The sequence below is a fragment of the Garra rufa genome, chromosome 5, assembly GCF_049309525.1.
Source record: "Garra rufa chromosome 5, GarRuf1.0, whole genome shotgun sequence".
NCBI classification, from domain to species: Eukaryota; Metazoa; Chordata; class Actinopteri; order Cypriniformes; family Cyprinidae; genus Garra; species Garra rufa.
Genome location: NC_133365.1, coordinates 25,348,258 through 25,363,614, shown reverse-complemented (window position 1 = coordinate 25,363,614; position 15,357 = coordinate 25,348,258). Strand labels below are relative to the sequence as shown.

The following is a 15,357-nucleotide window of genomic DNA, read 5'->3' as shown; positions in this document are numbered from 1 at the left end:
GCCTTGGACATGTGGAGGAATCCTTGGTTTTTAAATCTGGGCCCGGTGCTGGGAGCTCCTTGTCGCCGCGTCACGCTTGCGACGGACGCATCCCTCACCGGTTGGGGAGCGGTCATGAGTGGCCGCTCGGCCCGCGGTCTGTGGAGGGGTCATCGTCTCACGTGGCACATCAATTGCCTGGAGATGTTGGCTGTGTTTCAGGCTCTGAAACACTTCCTCCCAGACCTAAGAGGCCACCATGTGTTGGTGCGCACCGACAACACAGCAGTGGTCTCTTACATCAACCACCAAGGCGGTCTGCGTTCGCGGCCCTTGTACAAGCTGGCGCGCCAGATACTTGTGTGGTCCCAGGGAAAACTCCTCTCACTGAGAGCAGTCCACATCCCTGGGCACCTCAATGTGGGGGCAGACATCCTGTCGAGGCAGGGGCCGAGGCCCGGGGCATGGATGCTTCACCCCTCTGTGGTGAGGCAGATCTGGAGGGTCTTCGGGGAAGCTCAGGTGGACCTCTTTGCGACCCAAGAAAACACGCAATGTCCCCTTTGGTTCTCCCAGTGCCATCCAGCTCCACTGGGGATTGCTCTGCTCCCGGGAGTTCTGGTGAGAGTGCGCCAGGACGGGGTCCGACTGCTTCTAGTCACCCCGTTCTGGCCGGGCCGAGTATGGTTCTCGGACCTGATTTCCCTCCTAGACAGCTCTCCGTGGGAGATTCCAGTCAGGAGGGATCTCTCACAAGCAGGGGGTCGCTTTCTCCACCCCCGCCTGGAGTTGTGGAAGCTGTGGGTGTGGCCCCTGAGGGGGCGCAGTTCGTAGCTTCTGGTCTCTCAACTGAGGTTGTTGAGACCATCCTCCATTCCAGAGCTCCCTCGACGAGGAAACTGTACACCTTGAAGTGGAAGCTTTTTACTTCTTGGTGCGGAGACCGCCATTTTGACCCAGTTAACTGCCCAGTTGGTACAGTGCTGGAGTTCTTACAGGCCCGTCTCTCCGCCGGGTTAACCCACTCCACCTTGAAGGTTTACGTGGCGGCTATCTCTGCTTACCACGCCCCTCTTGGTGGCACTTCAGTGGGCAGACACCCATTAGTTACACGTTTCCTCCGCGGTGCGCTGAGGTTGAGGCCTCCTGTACGCTCTCGCGTCCCTCCTTGGGACTTAGCCGTGGTGCTTGACGCCCTCTCCAGGCCTCCTTTCGAGCCTCTAGAAGAGATCTCAGATCGGCTTCTCACTTTAAAGACTGCGCTGCTTCTGGCGATCACTTCTCTTAAGAGGGTTGGGGACCTTCAGGCCCTCTCTGTGGCCCCTTCCTTTCTTGAATTTGCGCCTGGCATGGCCAAAGCTTTTCTGTATCCCAAGTTGGGATACCTTCCTAAGGTCCCCACTGTCGCACCATGCCCAATCGTACTCCAGGCCTTTCATCCTCCTCCCTTCAGGGAACCCGGTCAGCAGAAGCTTAACTGTGTACACATACGTCCACAGAACTGCCCTGTGGAGGAAGGCTGACCAATTACTGGTCTGTTTTGGCCCTCCGAGGAGAGGCCACCCTGCTGCCAAGCCTTCCATAAGCCGGTGGATTGTGGATGCCATTTCCTTGTCCTATGAGTCCTCTGGTCTCCCCTCACCATTAGGGGTCAAGGCTCACTCGACCCAAAGTATGTCTGCCTCCAAAGCCCTTCTTTCGGGCCTTTCCATTCAAGACATTTGTAACGCTGCGGGATGGTCCACGCCCCTCACCTTCACTAGGTTCTATGGCCTAGATTTTCCAGCCGTTCCTGGCTCTTTCGTCCCCTCACCCTAACCCGGCAGGGACCCCTTCAGTATGGCGGCGTGGGCATTCTCGTTCCCAAAGCGCTTCGACACAGCGCGAGTTACCTGGAAGGGAACGTCTCAGGTTACGTATGTAACCCTAGTTCCCTGAAGGGAACGAGACTCTGCGTCTCGAGGCCATACTTCAGGCATTCTGCGGCGCTTGCTGCTCTCAGAAAGCTAGCGCTGCTCTCGCCGTACGTGCTTTTAAGCTTCCTGGTCGGTGACGTCATCACGTACGTGACGTCTCTCAATTCCATTGGACTGATTACACACGTGCTCAGAGCGTGGTCACGCTGAAGGCGTTCCCAAAGCGTTTCGACGCAGAGTCTCGTTCCCTTCAGGGAACTAGGGTTACATACATAACCTGAGACGTTTTCTAAATAAACAGGAATCATCTATACATTCCTCTTTGCTTCTTAGGGCAGAAAGGGCCGTGGTTCTATCTTTGTGTGGGCATCAGGAAATGGTGGACAGAGTCAAGACCACTGCTCATGTGACGGTTACACCAACAGCATTTACACCATCTCAGTAGGCAGCACCACTCAGAGTGGCCGAAAGCCATGGTACCTGGAGGAGTGTTCCTCAACTATGGCCACCACCTACAGCAGTAGAGACAGCCACAGCCTGGGCGTTGTGAGTCACTCAGTGTGTATTTGTTTGATTCTTTGTCAGAAATTTTTTAGCTTATCCTAACCGGCTTCATGCATATTTGTGTTTTCAGGTGACGACAGATTTGAGGCAGCGTTGCACAGATAAGCACTCCGGCACTTCAGCATCGGCCCCTATGGCTTCAGGAATCATCGCCCTCACATTGGAGGCAAAGTAAGCACTCATGGTTAATGCTCTGTCTGTTAGTTCCGGCAAGCGCAAGTTCTGGCAACTGGCCAGAGTAAAAAACTTATCTTGGATCACCTCATTGCAGAACTTTGACTCTTTCCATTGGTTCAGATTGAGTCAGAGCTGAATTCTGTTATGTTTGCTCATGGGATCTCAGTTTAACATACAGGTTTTACTGAGCCAATTATGTTGTAAGATAAAATATTTCTGTCATCCTTGTGGAGCATGTGATGAATAAACTAATTTCTTTGTTTTTTCATGCTCAGTCCAGCTCTGACCTGGAGGGATGTTCAGCACATTGTGGTGAAAACTTCACGCCGCGGTCACCTGAGTGCTTCAGACTGGCAGAGCAATGGAGCTGGATATGATGGTAAAAAGAGCCTGTAAACATCACTTATGATATATTATTCAACATATATTTATTTATTTTAAAAAAGCATGAAAGACAGCACAAAATATATTAAATGCATAACAAAAGCTAATTATCGTAATCATGTCATAATATATGAATATACATCTCAAAATATTAAATGTATGCTTAGATATTTAGTAGAGACATTTGTAAGGATAATGATAATTTTAGTAATAATCATAATCATAATACATTTTAGCCACAGTGGTTGCTTGGAAAGGTATGTATTTCATACACATCTCCTTCAATGGAAAAAAATAATTTTGTAACTGGTTGGTGTAGTTACTGCATCTTCTAGTAGCAGCTAAATAGCATAATTTTAGTATACAGTACATATTTGTACATATTTTATGCAGCCATTAATCATTAGAGTACGCATTTGCATGGGAAATAAAACATGCTCTCATTGCCAGTATGTAATAAACTGTGTCATCATTGTCTGCAGTAAGTCACCTTTATGGGTTTGGTTTGATGGATGCTGAAGCCATGGTGAAGGAAGCAGAGATCTGGAAGCAGGTGCCTCCTCAACATGTGTGTGAGGAAAACATAGTCCAAAATGCCAGGTAACTGTTTTCTCATAACCTTTATGCTTTATTACTGATTACTTTAAGAACCGTGCTGTTACCATGGTTTAGTCACATACATTATGGTACTGAATTACCATATTCTTATACCATATTTACATGGTCTTCAAGGATACATTATAGTAATGGTATTATACTTTTTGTCTTCATTTATGTATCTCAGGACCATCAGTCCAGAGAGGGTGTTTAGGTCAGTGTTTAAGTCCTCAGGCTGCTCTTCCCAGCGTCTGCAGCGGGTGGTCTATCTGGAGCATGTGGTTGTACGTGTAACAATCACACATCCTCATCGTGGAGACCTGTCAATTACACTGACATCACCCTCTGGAACCAGATCTCAGCTTCTCACAAACAGGTACAAATATACTGAGCCAGTTCAGATGGACTGGAATTGAAATAATAACTGTATTTATTGGTAACCAGTACTTGATTCAGCCTTCAAAGCCTACTATATCATATTTGACAATAACATTTCTAAGGCCTCCTAAATATTATTTGTTTAGTAAAAGGCATTTTAGTATAATTAAAATAAGAAACTAAAAGTCAATTTTAGCTAATGGTAAGCATGTATTTTTGCAATAACATCTTTACAGATATTTATAAAGTAAACATAGGAATTTTATATTGCTAGTAATATTTCAAGATTCAAGACTGAAGCGACTTGGTATCTTGATTATTCATGCATCATTTTTTTTTTTTTTTAGAAAAGTCATGTTAAAATGTAAGTATCAAATATGATGGATGAATGTATTTATTCTATTATACTGGTGTAAAGATCCCATTGATTTACATCACAGGATATCAGAATTTCATCTTACTTGGCCATATAAATATCAGCAACTTCACCAAAAGCACATTTTCCCCACTAATTCCTTAGGGTTATCTTGTTTCAATTATTCTTGGGCTATTTCCTTTCAGACCGAATGACCACTCCAATGAGGGCTTCCATAAATGGGAATTCATGACGACCCACTGCTGGGGTGAAAGACCAACAGGAGACTGGATCCTGGACATCAGAGACACGCCATCTCCACATAGAAACAGTCGACTACAAGGTGCCTATGGCCTCTACACTCTTAAAAATAAAGGTGCTTCATACGGTTCTTCAAGCGATGCCATAGAAGAACCATTTTTGGTTCCACAAAGAACCATTCAGTCAAAGGTTCTTTAAAGAACAATTTCTTGCTTACCTTTTTATAATCTGAATAACTTTATTTGCCACAAAGAACCTTTTGTGAAACAGAAAGGTTCTTCAGATGTTAAAGGTTCTTTATGGAACCATTTAGACAAAAAGGTTCTTCTATGGCATCGTGAAGCACCTTTATTTTTAAGAGTGTATAGTAGTATCTATGTAACACCATTTTTATTGGTACTCCAATTTCAAGATACTTTAAAGTATATTGTGGTAACATCCATGGTATATGTATAAAATGTCAAGTAAAACTTCATTGTTTTTTACATTAGGGAAACTAGTTGAATGGTCCCTGGTGCTTTATGGAACATCCATACATCCATACATTCGACATGAGCAGCCCCGCTCTGCCCAGCTGCTGTCTGAAGATGATGCAACAGAAGAGTACAATGGTGATTTACCTTCATAAGCCAAACAACTTAATTACATAATATAATTTAAATTAAAAGTAATTACAACATACAGTGCCCCAACAAACTACGTGGACACTTAATGTATAAATTTCATGAAAACCTAGTGGTATCTGCAAAATCTATTTAGGTCAACTTTATTTAGGCTTAACTTTGCTTACTTCAAGTCATGAAAGTATTTTTTAACTGTACTTGCAGATAATATTATATTATATAAATAAATGGTTACACTTTTTAAGGTATCCTTGTTACAGTGTAATTACATTACATACATTTATGTACTGAGTAATATTAATTAACTACATGTATTTACTATATGGTTAGGGTTAGGATTAGGATTAGGGTTTGACTTAGAGTTACTTGCATGTAATTATGCATAATTAGTTATTATAATAGTACATGTAACATGTAACAAGGACACCTTAAAATAAAGTGTTACTTTGTCTTTTTTTTGTATTATATTTAAAGTGATTATATTTTACCTACACCAAATTGCCAACGTGTAATTACAAATATATTTAAATAGTATATGACAGACAAGTTTCAGGAGAAATAAAGTAAATAGTTATCAGTTCATCCAGGAATAATAAGCGCTTAAGTCTTACTAAAGTATCAAACACTCTTAAGTTCAAGTAATTGCCTTTAATATTTCTTATGGCCACTGTAAATATATAATTCTTTTTTAATGAGAATACAGTAGTTTTTCATTTCCCCTCTTCTCGATATAAGGCTCTTGTGACCCAGAATGCAGTGAGGATGGTTGTGAAGGACCTGGACCCCATCAATGTCTTTCCTGCTTGAACTTTTTCCTAAAGTTCAAAAATAACACAAGGTCAGAAAATGTTTACTTTTGTGCCTTTTTTTCTTCTCCATCAAAAGGTTTATGATAATACTTAACCAATTTGTTTTTCAGGACCTGTGTGTCAGAGTGTCCGACCGGGTACTGGGGGGATAAGAAGAGGTGTAAAAAGTGTTACTCCTCCTGCAAGTCATGTTTGGGCAGCCGCAGTGATCAGTGCACAGCCTGTAAATCTGGATATCATCTGAATGAGGAAAAGAACAATTGTGTGACCAGCTGTGAGGATGGCTACTATCTGTACCACGGTAAGAGCAATGCCACAGATTATGTATCAAAACTGAAAAACAAGACAGTTACTTGTTTACTTAAAGGAAATACTGCTAAATATAAAGGTTACTTAATTGACTTATAACAACCTTTATCATCCTGGAAACCTTTGCATTGCAAAAAATGTTCTTTATAGTTAAAAAGAAGTTCAAATGTTTTTCACACACTATTTTTTTCTCCTTTTAATAACTATTGACTGATCCTAAGTTCCTCTATGGCATGAACAATTACAAGTGATTTGATGTTAGTTAGAAAAAGAACATAACTTCAACTAATTTTGTGCTATTAATGTTTTTGCCGTGCAGAGGAAAATGTGTGTAGGAAGTGTAATATCGAGAACTGTTTGAAATGCACCTCAGCCTCCATTTGCACAGAGTGCTCTGATGGCACAAGGTAATATATTTCAATAAAATGTCTGAACCTTTTGAAATTTCATGACACAATGTCTGTTCATTGTAATGAAAGATGACTGTCTCTGTTTTTGGCCCTTTCAGTCTGGTGGGGAACAGATGTCAGAAGACTTGTGAGGTGGGCCATTACTACAGTGAGCCGGAGGACTCATGTGAGCCCTGCCACCCAGCCTGTGCTACATGTGCTGGTACAATCCACAAAAATACAATACACCATCAATCACATCCCACCAAATGTATTCAGATCAAAATGCCTGAGTATAACCCTAGAACAGTGGTTCTCAAACCTTTTTGGCTTCAAGGCCCACCACATTGTCCATAGGGCTGTTCGATTCAGAAATTTTTGGAATTCCTGGTTCTGGAATCTATGGGGTTTGATTCCGAGAATCTATTCCTCACTGTTTTTTACTTGCTTTTTAGATAGGAAGAACAAAATTTCACCTTGACTTGCAGGATATAAAGGTTGTAGAAAGTAGTTTTCCCATAATATGAAGCTTAGTTTGTAAAAATTGCAATATATTTCTGTAACTCTGATTGATTTTAAATCGTTATTGTGTCTGCATTGCCCATGAAGATAGAAAGGTTAAAAAATAGCATTTTATTTAAGATGGAAATAAGATCAAGACGCTTAATAACATCATGATCTATTCTTTCTTGCAGGCCTTAAAATTGTGGACAACATAAGCCAATTCCACCGTAAAATCTCTGAATCGTTTTTTTGAACTGGTTCATTAAAACAATCCGAAAGAACCTTTTTGTGGGAAACCAATCAGACTTCAAATCACTATTAGAGAGCAAGAGGCAAATTAATGGGTGCTTCTCAAACAGAAGGCTGCTTCCTGAAATTCTGAAAAGCTCTGTAAGGACTCATTTTCTCTCAGTTTATTTTCGTGAATCGGTGTTCAGCGATGCTTGATGAAGTAGCAGCTGAGATATGCAGCCTTTGTAGGTTGCAGTCTTCCGTTTGAGAGGCACCCATAGATAAGCTTTGTTGAACTGAAAACGGCTATGAATGAGGAGTCGATTCCCCTTGATTCCAACTTTGGAATCGACTCTTGATTCCCAGTGCCTTGGAATCGAGGAATAGTTTCCCAACCTTAATTGTCCACAAGAATATCCTCAAGAATATTTGAAAGCAGAAGTTTTAGGATTTTTTTTTATTCTTTAGGGTTGCCTTTTTTTAAACTAATTAATTTACATGTCAATTCCAGTTGTTTCTTATTTAATGGATAAGGAAATATATATAATTGTGATGACACTTTAGTTTAGGGACCAATTTTATTTACTTGCATGATGTTTTCAGGTCTAGAAATCACACTTTTAAAATTAGGCTTCCTCATACAATATATCCAGGTTGGGAACCATGGTTCTTCAAAGGAAATCAACTGTTGTTTTAGCCTATTTTTATGCTTGTTTTGTATCATTTTAAATCATTTCAAGTTATCCTGCAGACCCTTAGGAAGTTTGCTGAAGCCCCGTCACAGCCTCCTGGTTGAGAACCACTGCCCCATCGGAGTGTATACAGATTCCTAAATCAAATCATCATGTTAATCCAGTCATAAGGATCATAATAGGAACTTTTTAATTAATGATTTCAACGAAAATGGTAGAATACATATTTACCAAAAGGACTATATGATTATCAATAGCATACCCATATTATTAACACAGAATATCTTAATGACAAATTTTTAATGAGTTGAATCAACTGAGGGCCCATTACAGTATGGATATAAAGATTAGGATCATGTTTTTTACTAGTACAACAAACCTTAAGTATATTAGCACTGTTTGTTGTTTTATTTTGGTATCTAATAAAGCATTTGGCCCCAGAAATTGTGTTCTGTGACCTAACAATTGGACTTTCTTCTATTTATTTCAAAACATTTAATTTAAATATGACATAGAACTCTAAAAATCAAGCAAGTAATTCTAGCATATAATATACATATGATCATTAAGATTTGGTTCAGAATTATGATCAAATTCCAATAGGAATCCTGTACAGGTTCTTGTAACTAAGACATTTTGTGTATTTAACAGATCTTTTTGTGTAGATGTGATGTTTTAGGGTCATGTCTTTGTACAGCTGCAGGTCTAGAGTCATGTAATCGATGTGCTGAAGGCTATCTGATGGAGAACTGGAAATGTGTGTCCTCCTGCAGTCAAGGTTTCTACGCTGTACAAGCAAACTCTGACAGCACAGACATTCAAAGCACCTGTAAAAGGTATGTGTGATAATACTTCTCATCTATTCAGCATTTATCATAATTCCTTCCAATATTTTGATTCTGAAGTGTGTGTGTGTATGTTAAGGTGTGATGCGAGCTGTCTGGCCTGTGTTGGGCCAGGTAAAGGAAACTGCAGTGAGTGTGTAGATGGACACACACTTCTGGATGGTGTGTGTATTCTCAGCCACAACTGTGTTGATGGTAAGTTCTGCTTTTTACAACCAGAGTATGCAACCTGTTAATGCAAAGCATAGTTGCAGATATGTTTGTAACATTTCAGATATAACTGTGTTGTTTATATGTATGTTTGTTGTTAAAGGGGAATATCAGGATAAGAGTGGAGAGTGTCAGCCATGTGACATGTCCTGTTATAAATGCAAAGGCCCAACGAATGTGGACTGTCTCAGCTGCTCCAACACACAGTAAGAAACAATTTCAACAATTTTCAACAATTAGCAGAAAGAATTAGGAAGAATCATTATTATATAATATTAATCACCAATCAGGGATGGGCAGTATTTTAAATACATGTATTTAAAATACATATTTGAAATACAAAATACTATTTTGTATTTTGTATTTTAAAGCCTTTGGGAAAAAAATTAATGTAATTTGTATTTAAATACATTTAAGACGAGTATTTTGAATTTTCAAAATACATAAAATACTTTGTGCCAATCAACCTCTTTATCAGGGTGCTGATTTAGTTCAGACCTATGGTTCAGACACACCCCTCCCCCAACCTTAAAGGTTGTATCAGCGATTTCTAGCCTGAAACATAAAGTGTCAAATTCAGCTGACCTTTCATCACGATCCGCTCGCTGCCTGCCCCATAAATTGTCTGTGAAAAAAACACGTCTCTCTGGTCAGCCTAGGGTCCGAGATATGCCAAAAAAACAATCGGCACTACCAACCTTTCCACAGATAAACGAACACTGTTTGTTTATCTGTGCAATAGTTGATAGCGCCGATTGTTTTTTTGGCATATCTCGGACCCTAGGCTGACCAGAGAGACGCGTTTTTTTCACAGACAATTTATGGGGCGGGCAGCGAGCGGATCGTGAAGAAAGGTCAGCTGAAATTGACACTTTATGTTTTAGGCTAGAAATCGCTGATACAACCTTTAAGACTCATGCACGTGAGCTGCCTGCAGCAGAGTCAGCATTGGATCAGCCACTTTTCTCAGTTTTCTGCATTAAGGCAAGGGTGTCATCATAATCAATTCCTTGATTAAAGTTAAATTGATGCATCATTCAGATTTGCCTTCAGTAAACATGAAATAATAAACAAGTACCGACACGTGTAGGAGAAAAATAGCGTTAGCTGCCTATTAACCAATCAGTTTTGATAGTTGTTTTTTTTAATCTATCATATAGCTAGTCAAATGTGTTTAAAACATTACTGCATGTTAAGGCTGGGTGATATGACAGAACTTTATATATCTTAGGCAGCGATGCTATAAAGTGTGAATCTATTCAACTTTCAAAATCGTTTACATTTAGTTTTGCATTCAGAATATGTCTAGATATATTTCAGCCTAAAGGGATAGTTCACCCAAAAATGAAAATTTGATGTTTATCTGCTTACCCCCAGGGCATCCAAGATGTACGTGACTTTATTTCTTCAGCAGAACACAAACGAAGATTTTTAACAAAAAAAGTGCAGTCTGCCAGCCATATAATGGCAATGGATGTGGACCAGACCTTTAAAAGTAAAAAAAAAAATATGCACAGACAAATCCAAATTACACCCTGCGCCTTGTGACGATACATTGATGTCCTAAGAGACGAAACTGAACAGTATTTATATAATTTTTTACCCTTGATACACAGCCACATCCAACTGTTCTGAAAACAAGCTTTTCCTCCGGCAAGTTACGTATTTTACGCAAACGCCAGAAGCGATCTGTCGCGTGTGTATACGGCACTCATTTGTTCACACAGTGCACAGAGATTGTGTGTATAGCGGCTATTCAAAACGGTAATTACTTGCTATATCCTGATTCAAACCGATTGAAAGCTAAAAGATTATGTTTGCTTGCGCAAACTCATCCGGAACTTTTACAGATTTTCCCTTCTGGCGTTTGCGTATGCTACCACAGAGCGCATACACATCTAACGTGCCAGATGAAAAGCTCGTGCTCATGACAGATGGACATGGCTGTGTATCAAAGGTAAAAAATTATATAAATACTGTACCCTGGAAATCCAGAGGTCTTGCGAGAGCACAATTTGAATTGTCTCTGCAAGACACTCTGGCATCGAGCAATGATGCATGTTACTGCATTACGTAAGCAGTTCTGAGAACCAATCGAATCGGTGTATCTGATGTAGAGAGGCGAGCCAGAGGCGAGCTAAGCTGATGACGACAGCGCTGCGACGTCCGGAATCATTTCACAAGTTCACACTTACATATAATAAACTGGGAATGGGTTATGCGGTTTTGGTGAGCTGTCCGATGGAAGGGCTCCGAGCTCGGAATTTTTGCCCGAACTCAGAATACCTCCGTTAGGACAGAAAATAGTTGTAAGTGTGGATAAGGGGTGGAGGAGGGATGCTAAAAATCTGTCAAGGAACAGAGGTGAGGTTGTGGTATAGGCTATATACACGTCTGTTAATTAGATCGATTACTAATTGCGCTCCTCATGATAAAACATCATTTAGTAAACATTGAATGATGGCTACAGATGAACACCAGTAGTTTGAAACGGCTTTGGCTGCTACAGTGAACGAGTTAGACTTGGCTTTTCATATAAAAGAGGAACAGAAAACCACGTTCGAATCATTCCTTTGCAAGAAGGACGTTTTTGCTGTTTTGCCGACTGGATACGGCAAGAGTTTAATTTATCAGTTAGCTCCGCTGGTAGTTAAGCGTATGGTGCGACCACGAAGAGGAACAGATCTGAAGCGGGCAATGCCAGATAGCATTCGGCAGTCCCGAGTCCTGGCTGTTAAAAAAGAAGTGGCGATAAATGTTATCGAACAAGGTCTACCGGGACAACCTGATCGGGATTGTGGTGGATGAGGTCCTTCTCATTTACAAATGGTAAGAGTCACTTGGTAAACTTACTGTAACGAAAAACTGAACTATTCAATAGTAATACAGTAGCCTAATTTGAACAGGACGATATGCATCCATCCACATATTAGTTGATAGTTAATAAATAGTTTGATGGGCCCTAATTGTTTTATGAGGTTGTCGTAATTAATAGTTATTAATCTTGTCACATTGTTTATGTTATAACATTGAAATCCACTCGCTCAGGATATGTCACATTGTGTATTGTTGTGATTGGTCGTGGCATTATCCAATTGTGTGCAGTGAGAGTTTCAAATTCATCGCCCATAGAGTTAAGCCCTTTTCATTGCTCGATGCCAGACCCTTAATCTTAATAGATTAGGGTCTGGATTTTTCCAAACTATAAATACTGTTCAGTTTCTTGCAAGAACCGATCGTTTCGTGTCTTAGGACATTAATGTATTGTCACGAGCCGCAGGGTGTAATTCGGATTTGTCTGTGCATGTTTTTTGGCTGGCAGACTGCACTGGTTTTTGTTAAAAAAATCTTTGTTTGTGTTCTACTGAGGAAACAAAGTCACCTACATATTGGATGCCCTGGGGGTAAGCAGATAAACAAATTTTCATTTTTGGGTAAACTATCCCTTAAAGGGATGCCTGCACTTGATGGCCAATTTCACATGTATTTTGTGTATTTTAAAAATACAAAATACTGTATTTGTATTTTAAATACATTTTTACACAGTATTTTGTATTTGTATTTAAATACATTTTTCCACTCAGTATTTTGTATTTTTATTTTAAATACATTTCAATGTATTTATGCCCATTTCTGTCACCAATGATAATTGATAATTGATAATAACTGAGCTTATTAGAATGATCTAAAAGGATTATATGACAGTTAAAACTGGAGTAATGCTGAAAAATTCAGTTTTGCCATCACAGGAATAAACTATTAGGGTTATTTAAATAGAAATAATGTTTCACATTAGTACTGTTTTACTGTGTTTTTGATCAAAAAATGGTAATAATGTACATACTAATAATGTACATTTCATCTTTGCTTCTCTTGTAGTTGGCTGGATGAGGGGCGATGTGTGGTCAGCTGCTCAGATGGGAAGTACCCATCCAGTGGACAGTGTCACCTCTGTGACCACACTTGTGCTCATTGCGTTGATGCTGGTCCTGCTAACTGTACTGGCTGTGACACAGGTCAGAATTCATTTCTCAGCATAGTCCAAATGGCTACTGTCCCAATAACTCAAGTAAATTAGCATGTGCAACTTCCGCAATCCATCCAATGTTTTTTATAAGATCTCCATGCAGTGTCCAAATGAACACTTGGCAAGCACCAAATGTGGCCTGTAGCCTGAAAGTATAGTAGTTTTCTGTTTAGTGGTAAGTAATTAAAATAAAAAAGATGCAAATGGTTTATTTAAAAAAATTCAATGTGACTGTCTTACATCTTATAACAAATGTGACTGTAGCGTGTATTTTAATTTACCTTTAGCTTCATTTCATTCCTGACTTCAAGCCATCAAAATGAAAATACGACTAACGACATCATGATGGTCTCACCATCTACAGTATGTGTCTCTGTGTGTATTATATGGTAATTTTGTGTGCATTATGTGTTTTGTTTGTGTGTGTTGTAGATAAGTTTGGGGTGGACCGGTACCTATACAGTGGCGAGTGTGTGGAAGTGTGTCCTCAGGCTCATTTCCACACAGCACTGAAGGCATGTGAGCCGTGTCCTTCGCACTGCAAACTCTGCTCCTCAGCCACACACTGCATCAAGTGTGAAGACTCCTTCTACCTCAACGATGGAGTGTGTAATAAACCGGAGTGTGGTGAAGGTCTGACTTTATCTTCCTGTACAGTTCAAGTGTCATTTGTGATGTACCTGGTTATTTAAAAACATAAAATATATTTAGAACATGTCCAAGCTGCTCTGTTTCATAGAGTGAAAAAAAAGAAAAAAAAATTCTTTGGTGAACTATTCTTTGAAATATTATTAATGATGCTAGGCTTTGGGATTATTTTGCACTTTCAGGACAAACGTCAGTCAATGCATTTGGCTAATTTAGGTGTGTGTGTGTGTGTGTGTGTGTGTGTGTGTGTGTGTGTGTGTGTGTGTGTGTGTGTGTGTGTGTGTGTGGGTGTGTGTGGGTGTGTGGGTGTGTGGGTGTGTGTTTGTGTTTTAGGGGAAGTGGAAGACCCAGAATATGATGACTGCATGTCATGTGAAGAGGGATGTAATAAGTGTGTTCTCTGTAAGTTCAGCATTCTGTTTGTTTTACTATTGCTCATACTTGGGGTTAGTCTTATATTGGAGCACATGGCTGATGTTTCGGTTTGTTTGTCATGTTCTCTTCAGACATTCAGATACATTTACTTAGTAAATAAGTAGAACATAACTGATGGATGTTACAAATAGTTTTGACTTCATATTCCACTGTAAACTGTACTGAGTTGAGTTGACCAGACTGGACAGATGTTTCTACATAATTTACAGTTCCTTCATTTTGCAGATAATCCCAAACACTGTCTGTCCTGCATTAGTGGATATTACAAGTAAGAAACATTTAAATGTTGTAACAGAAATAGCTGCTGGAATGTATGCGTAAAAGGCAGAATAAAAAACCTGAAAGTGAATCTATAGATTTTTGCCACTCTGAGATGTGACCAAAATGCTCTTTATGCACAGGTTTGAAGAGGGCTGCTATAAGCACTGTCCTTCTAAGACATACACAGTTGAGGAGACCATGAGCTGTGTGTCCTGTGAGCATGACTGTGTCAGCTGTGATGAAGACGAGTGTTACTGGTGTGAAGCTGACCTCTTCCTGTCAGGTTTGACATTTTACCATGCATTCATGTTATACATTTTCTTATTTTGTGCATTCCATTGGAAAACCATGCCCTTGGCATTGCTAGAGCCATGCTCTACTATAGTGGTTTTCAACCAGGGGTCTGGGTACAACATTAACTGACATAATATTTTTTAGTTTATTCTTTACAACAGAAGTACCAAATGTACAGTGCCTTCTGAAATTCATACCCCTTTTTTTCCACATTTTGTTATGTTGCAGCCTTATGTTAAACTGCTTTAAATTACTTTTTCCCACATCAGTCTACACTCCATACAGCATAATGGCAAAGCAAAAACCAGGTTTTTAACATCTTTGCAAATGTAATATAAATATACTTTGTTTTTTTCAGCAGAACACAAGCTAAAACTAGTGGATGGGCACCAGACCTTTAAAAGTAAAAAAAACACATGCACAGACGAATCCAAATTACACCCTGCGGCTCGTGATGATACATTGATGT

The 15,357-nt window shown here is 39.9% G+C and overlaps 1 protein-coding gene across 1 annotated transcript in view; it reads left to right on the top strand.

The window, feature by feature from the left end:
• The window catches only part of pcsk5a (proprotein convertase subtilisin/kexin type 5a), a 42,615-nt gene that overhangs the window by 9,918 nt on the left and 17,340 nt on the right, over positions 1–15,357 (top strand). The window contains exons 8-26 of the mRNA XM_073840022.1: positions 2,229–2,441; positions 2,530–2,630; positions 2,912–3,015; positions 3,503–3,620; positions 3,805–3,993; positions 4,557–4,693; positions 5,103–5,222; positions 5,970–6,072; positions 6,154–6,344; positions 6,672–6,759; positions 6,861–6,964; positions 8,866–9,004; positions 9,093–9,208; positions 9,327–9,429; positions 13,103–13,239; positions 13,683–13,883; positions 14,232–14,300; positions 14,559–14,601; positions 14,735–14,877. Of these exons, the coding sequence (XP_073696123.1) occupies positions 2,229–2,441; positions 2,530–2,630; positions 2,912–3,015; positions 3,503–3,620; positions 3,805–3,993; positions 4,557–4,693; positions 5,103–5,222; positions 5,970–6,072; positions 6,154–6,344; positions 6,672–6,759; positions 6,861–6,964; positions 8,866–9,004; positions 9,093–9,208; positions 9,327–9,429; positions 13,103–13,239; positions 13,683–13,883; positions 14,232–14,300; positions 14,559–14,601; positions 14,735–14,877 (2,419 nt within the window). The remainder of the gene's footprint in view (positions 1–2,228; positions 2,442–2,529; positions 2,631–2,911; positions 3,016–3,502; positions 3,621–3,804; positions 3,994–4,556; positions 4,694–5,102; positions 5,223–5,969; positions 6,073–6,153; positions 6,345–6,671; positions 6,760–6,860; positions 6,965–8,865; positions 9,005–9,092; positions 9,209–9,326; positions 9,430–13,102; positions 13,240–13,682; positions 13,884–14,231; positions 14,301–14,558; positions 14,602–14,734; positions 14,878–15,357) is intronic.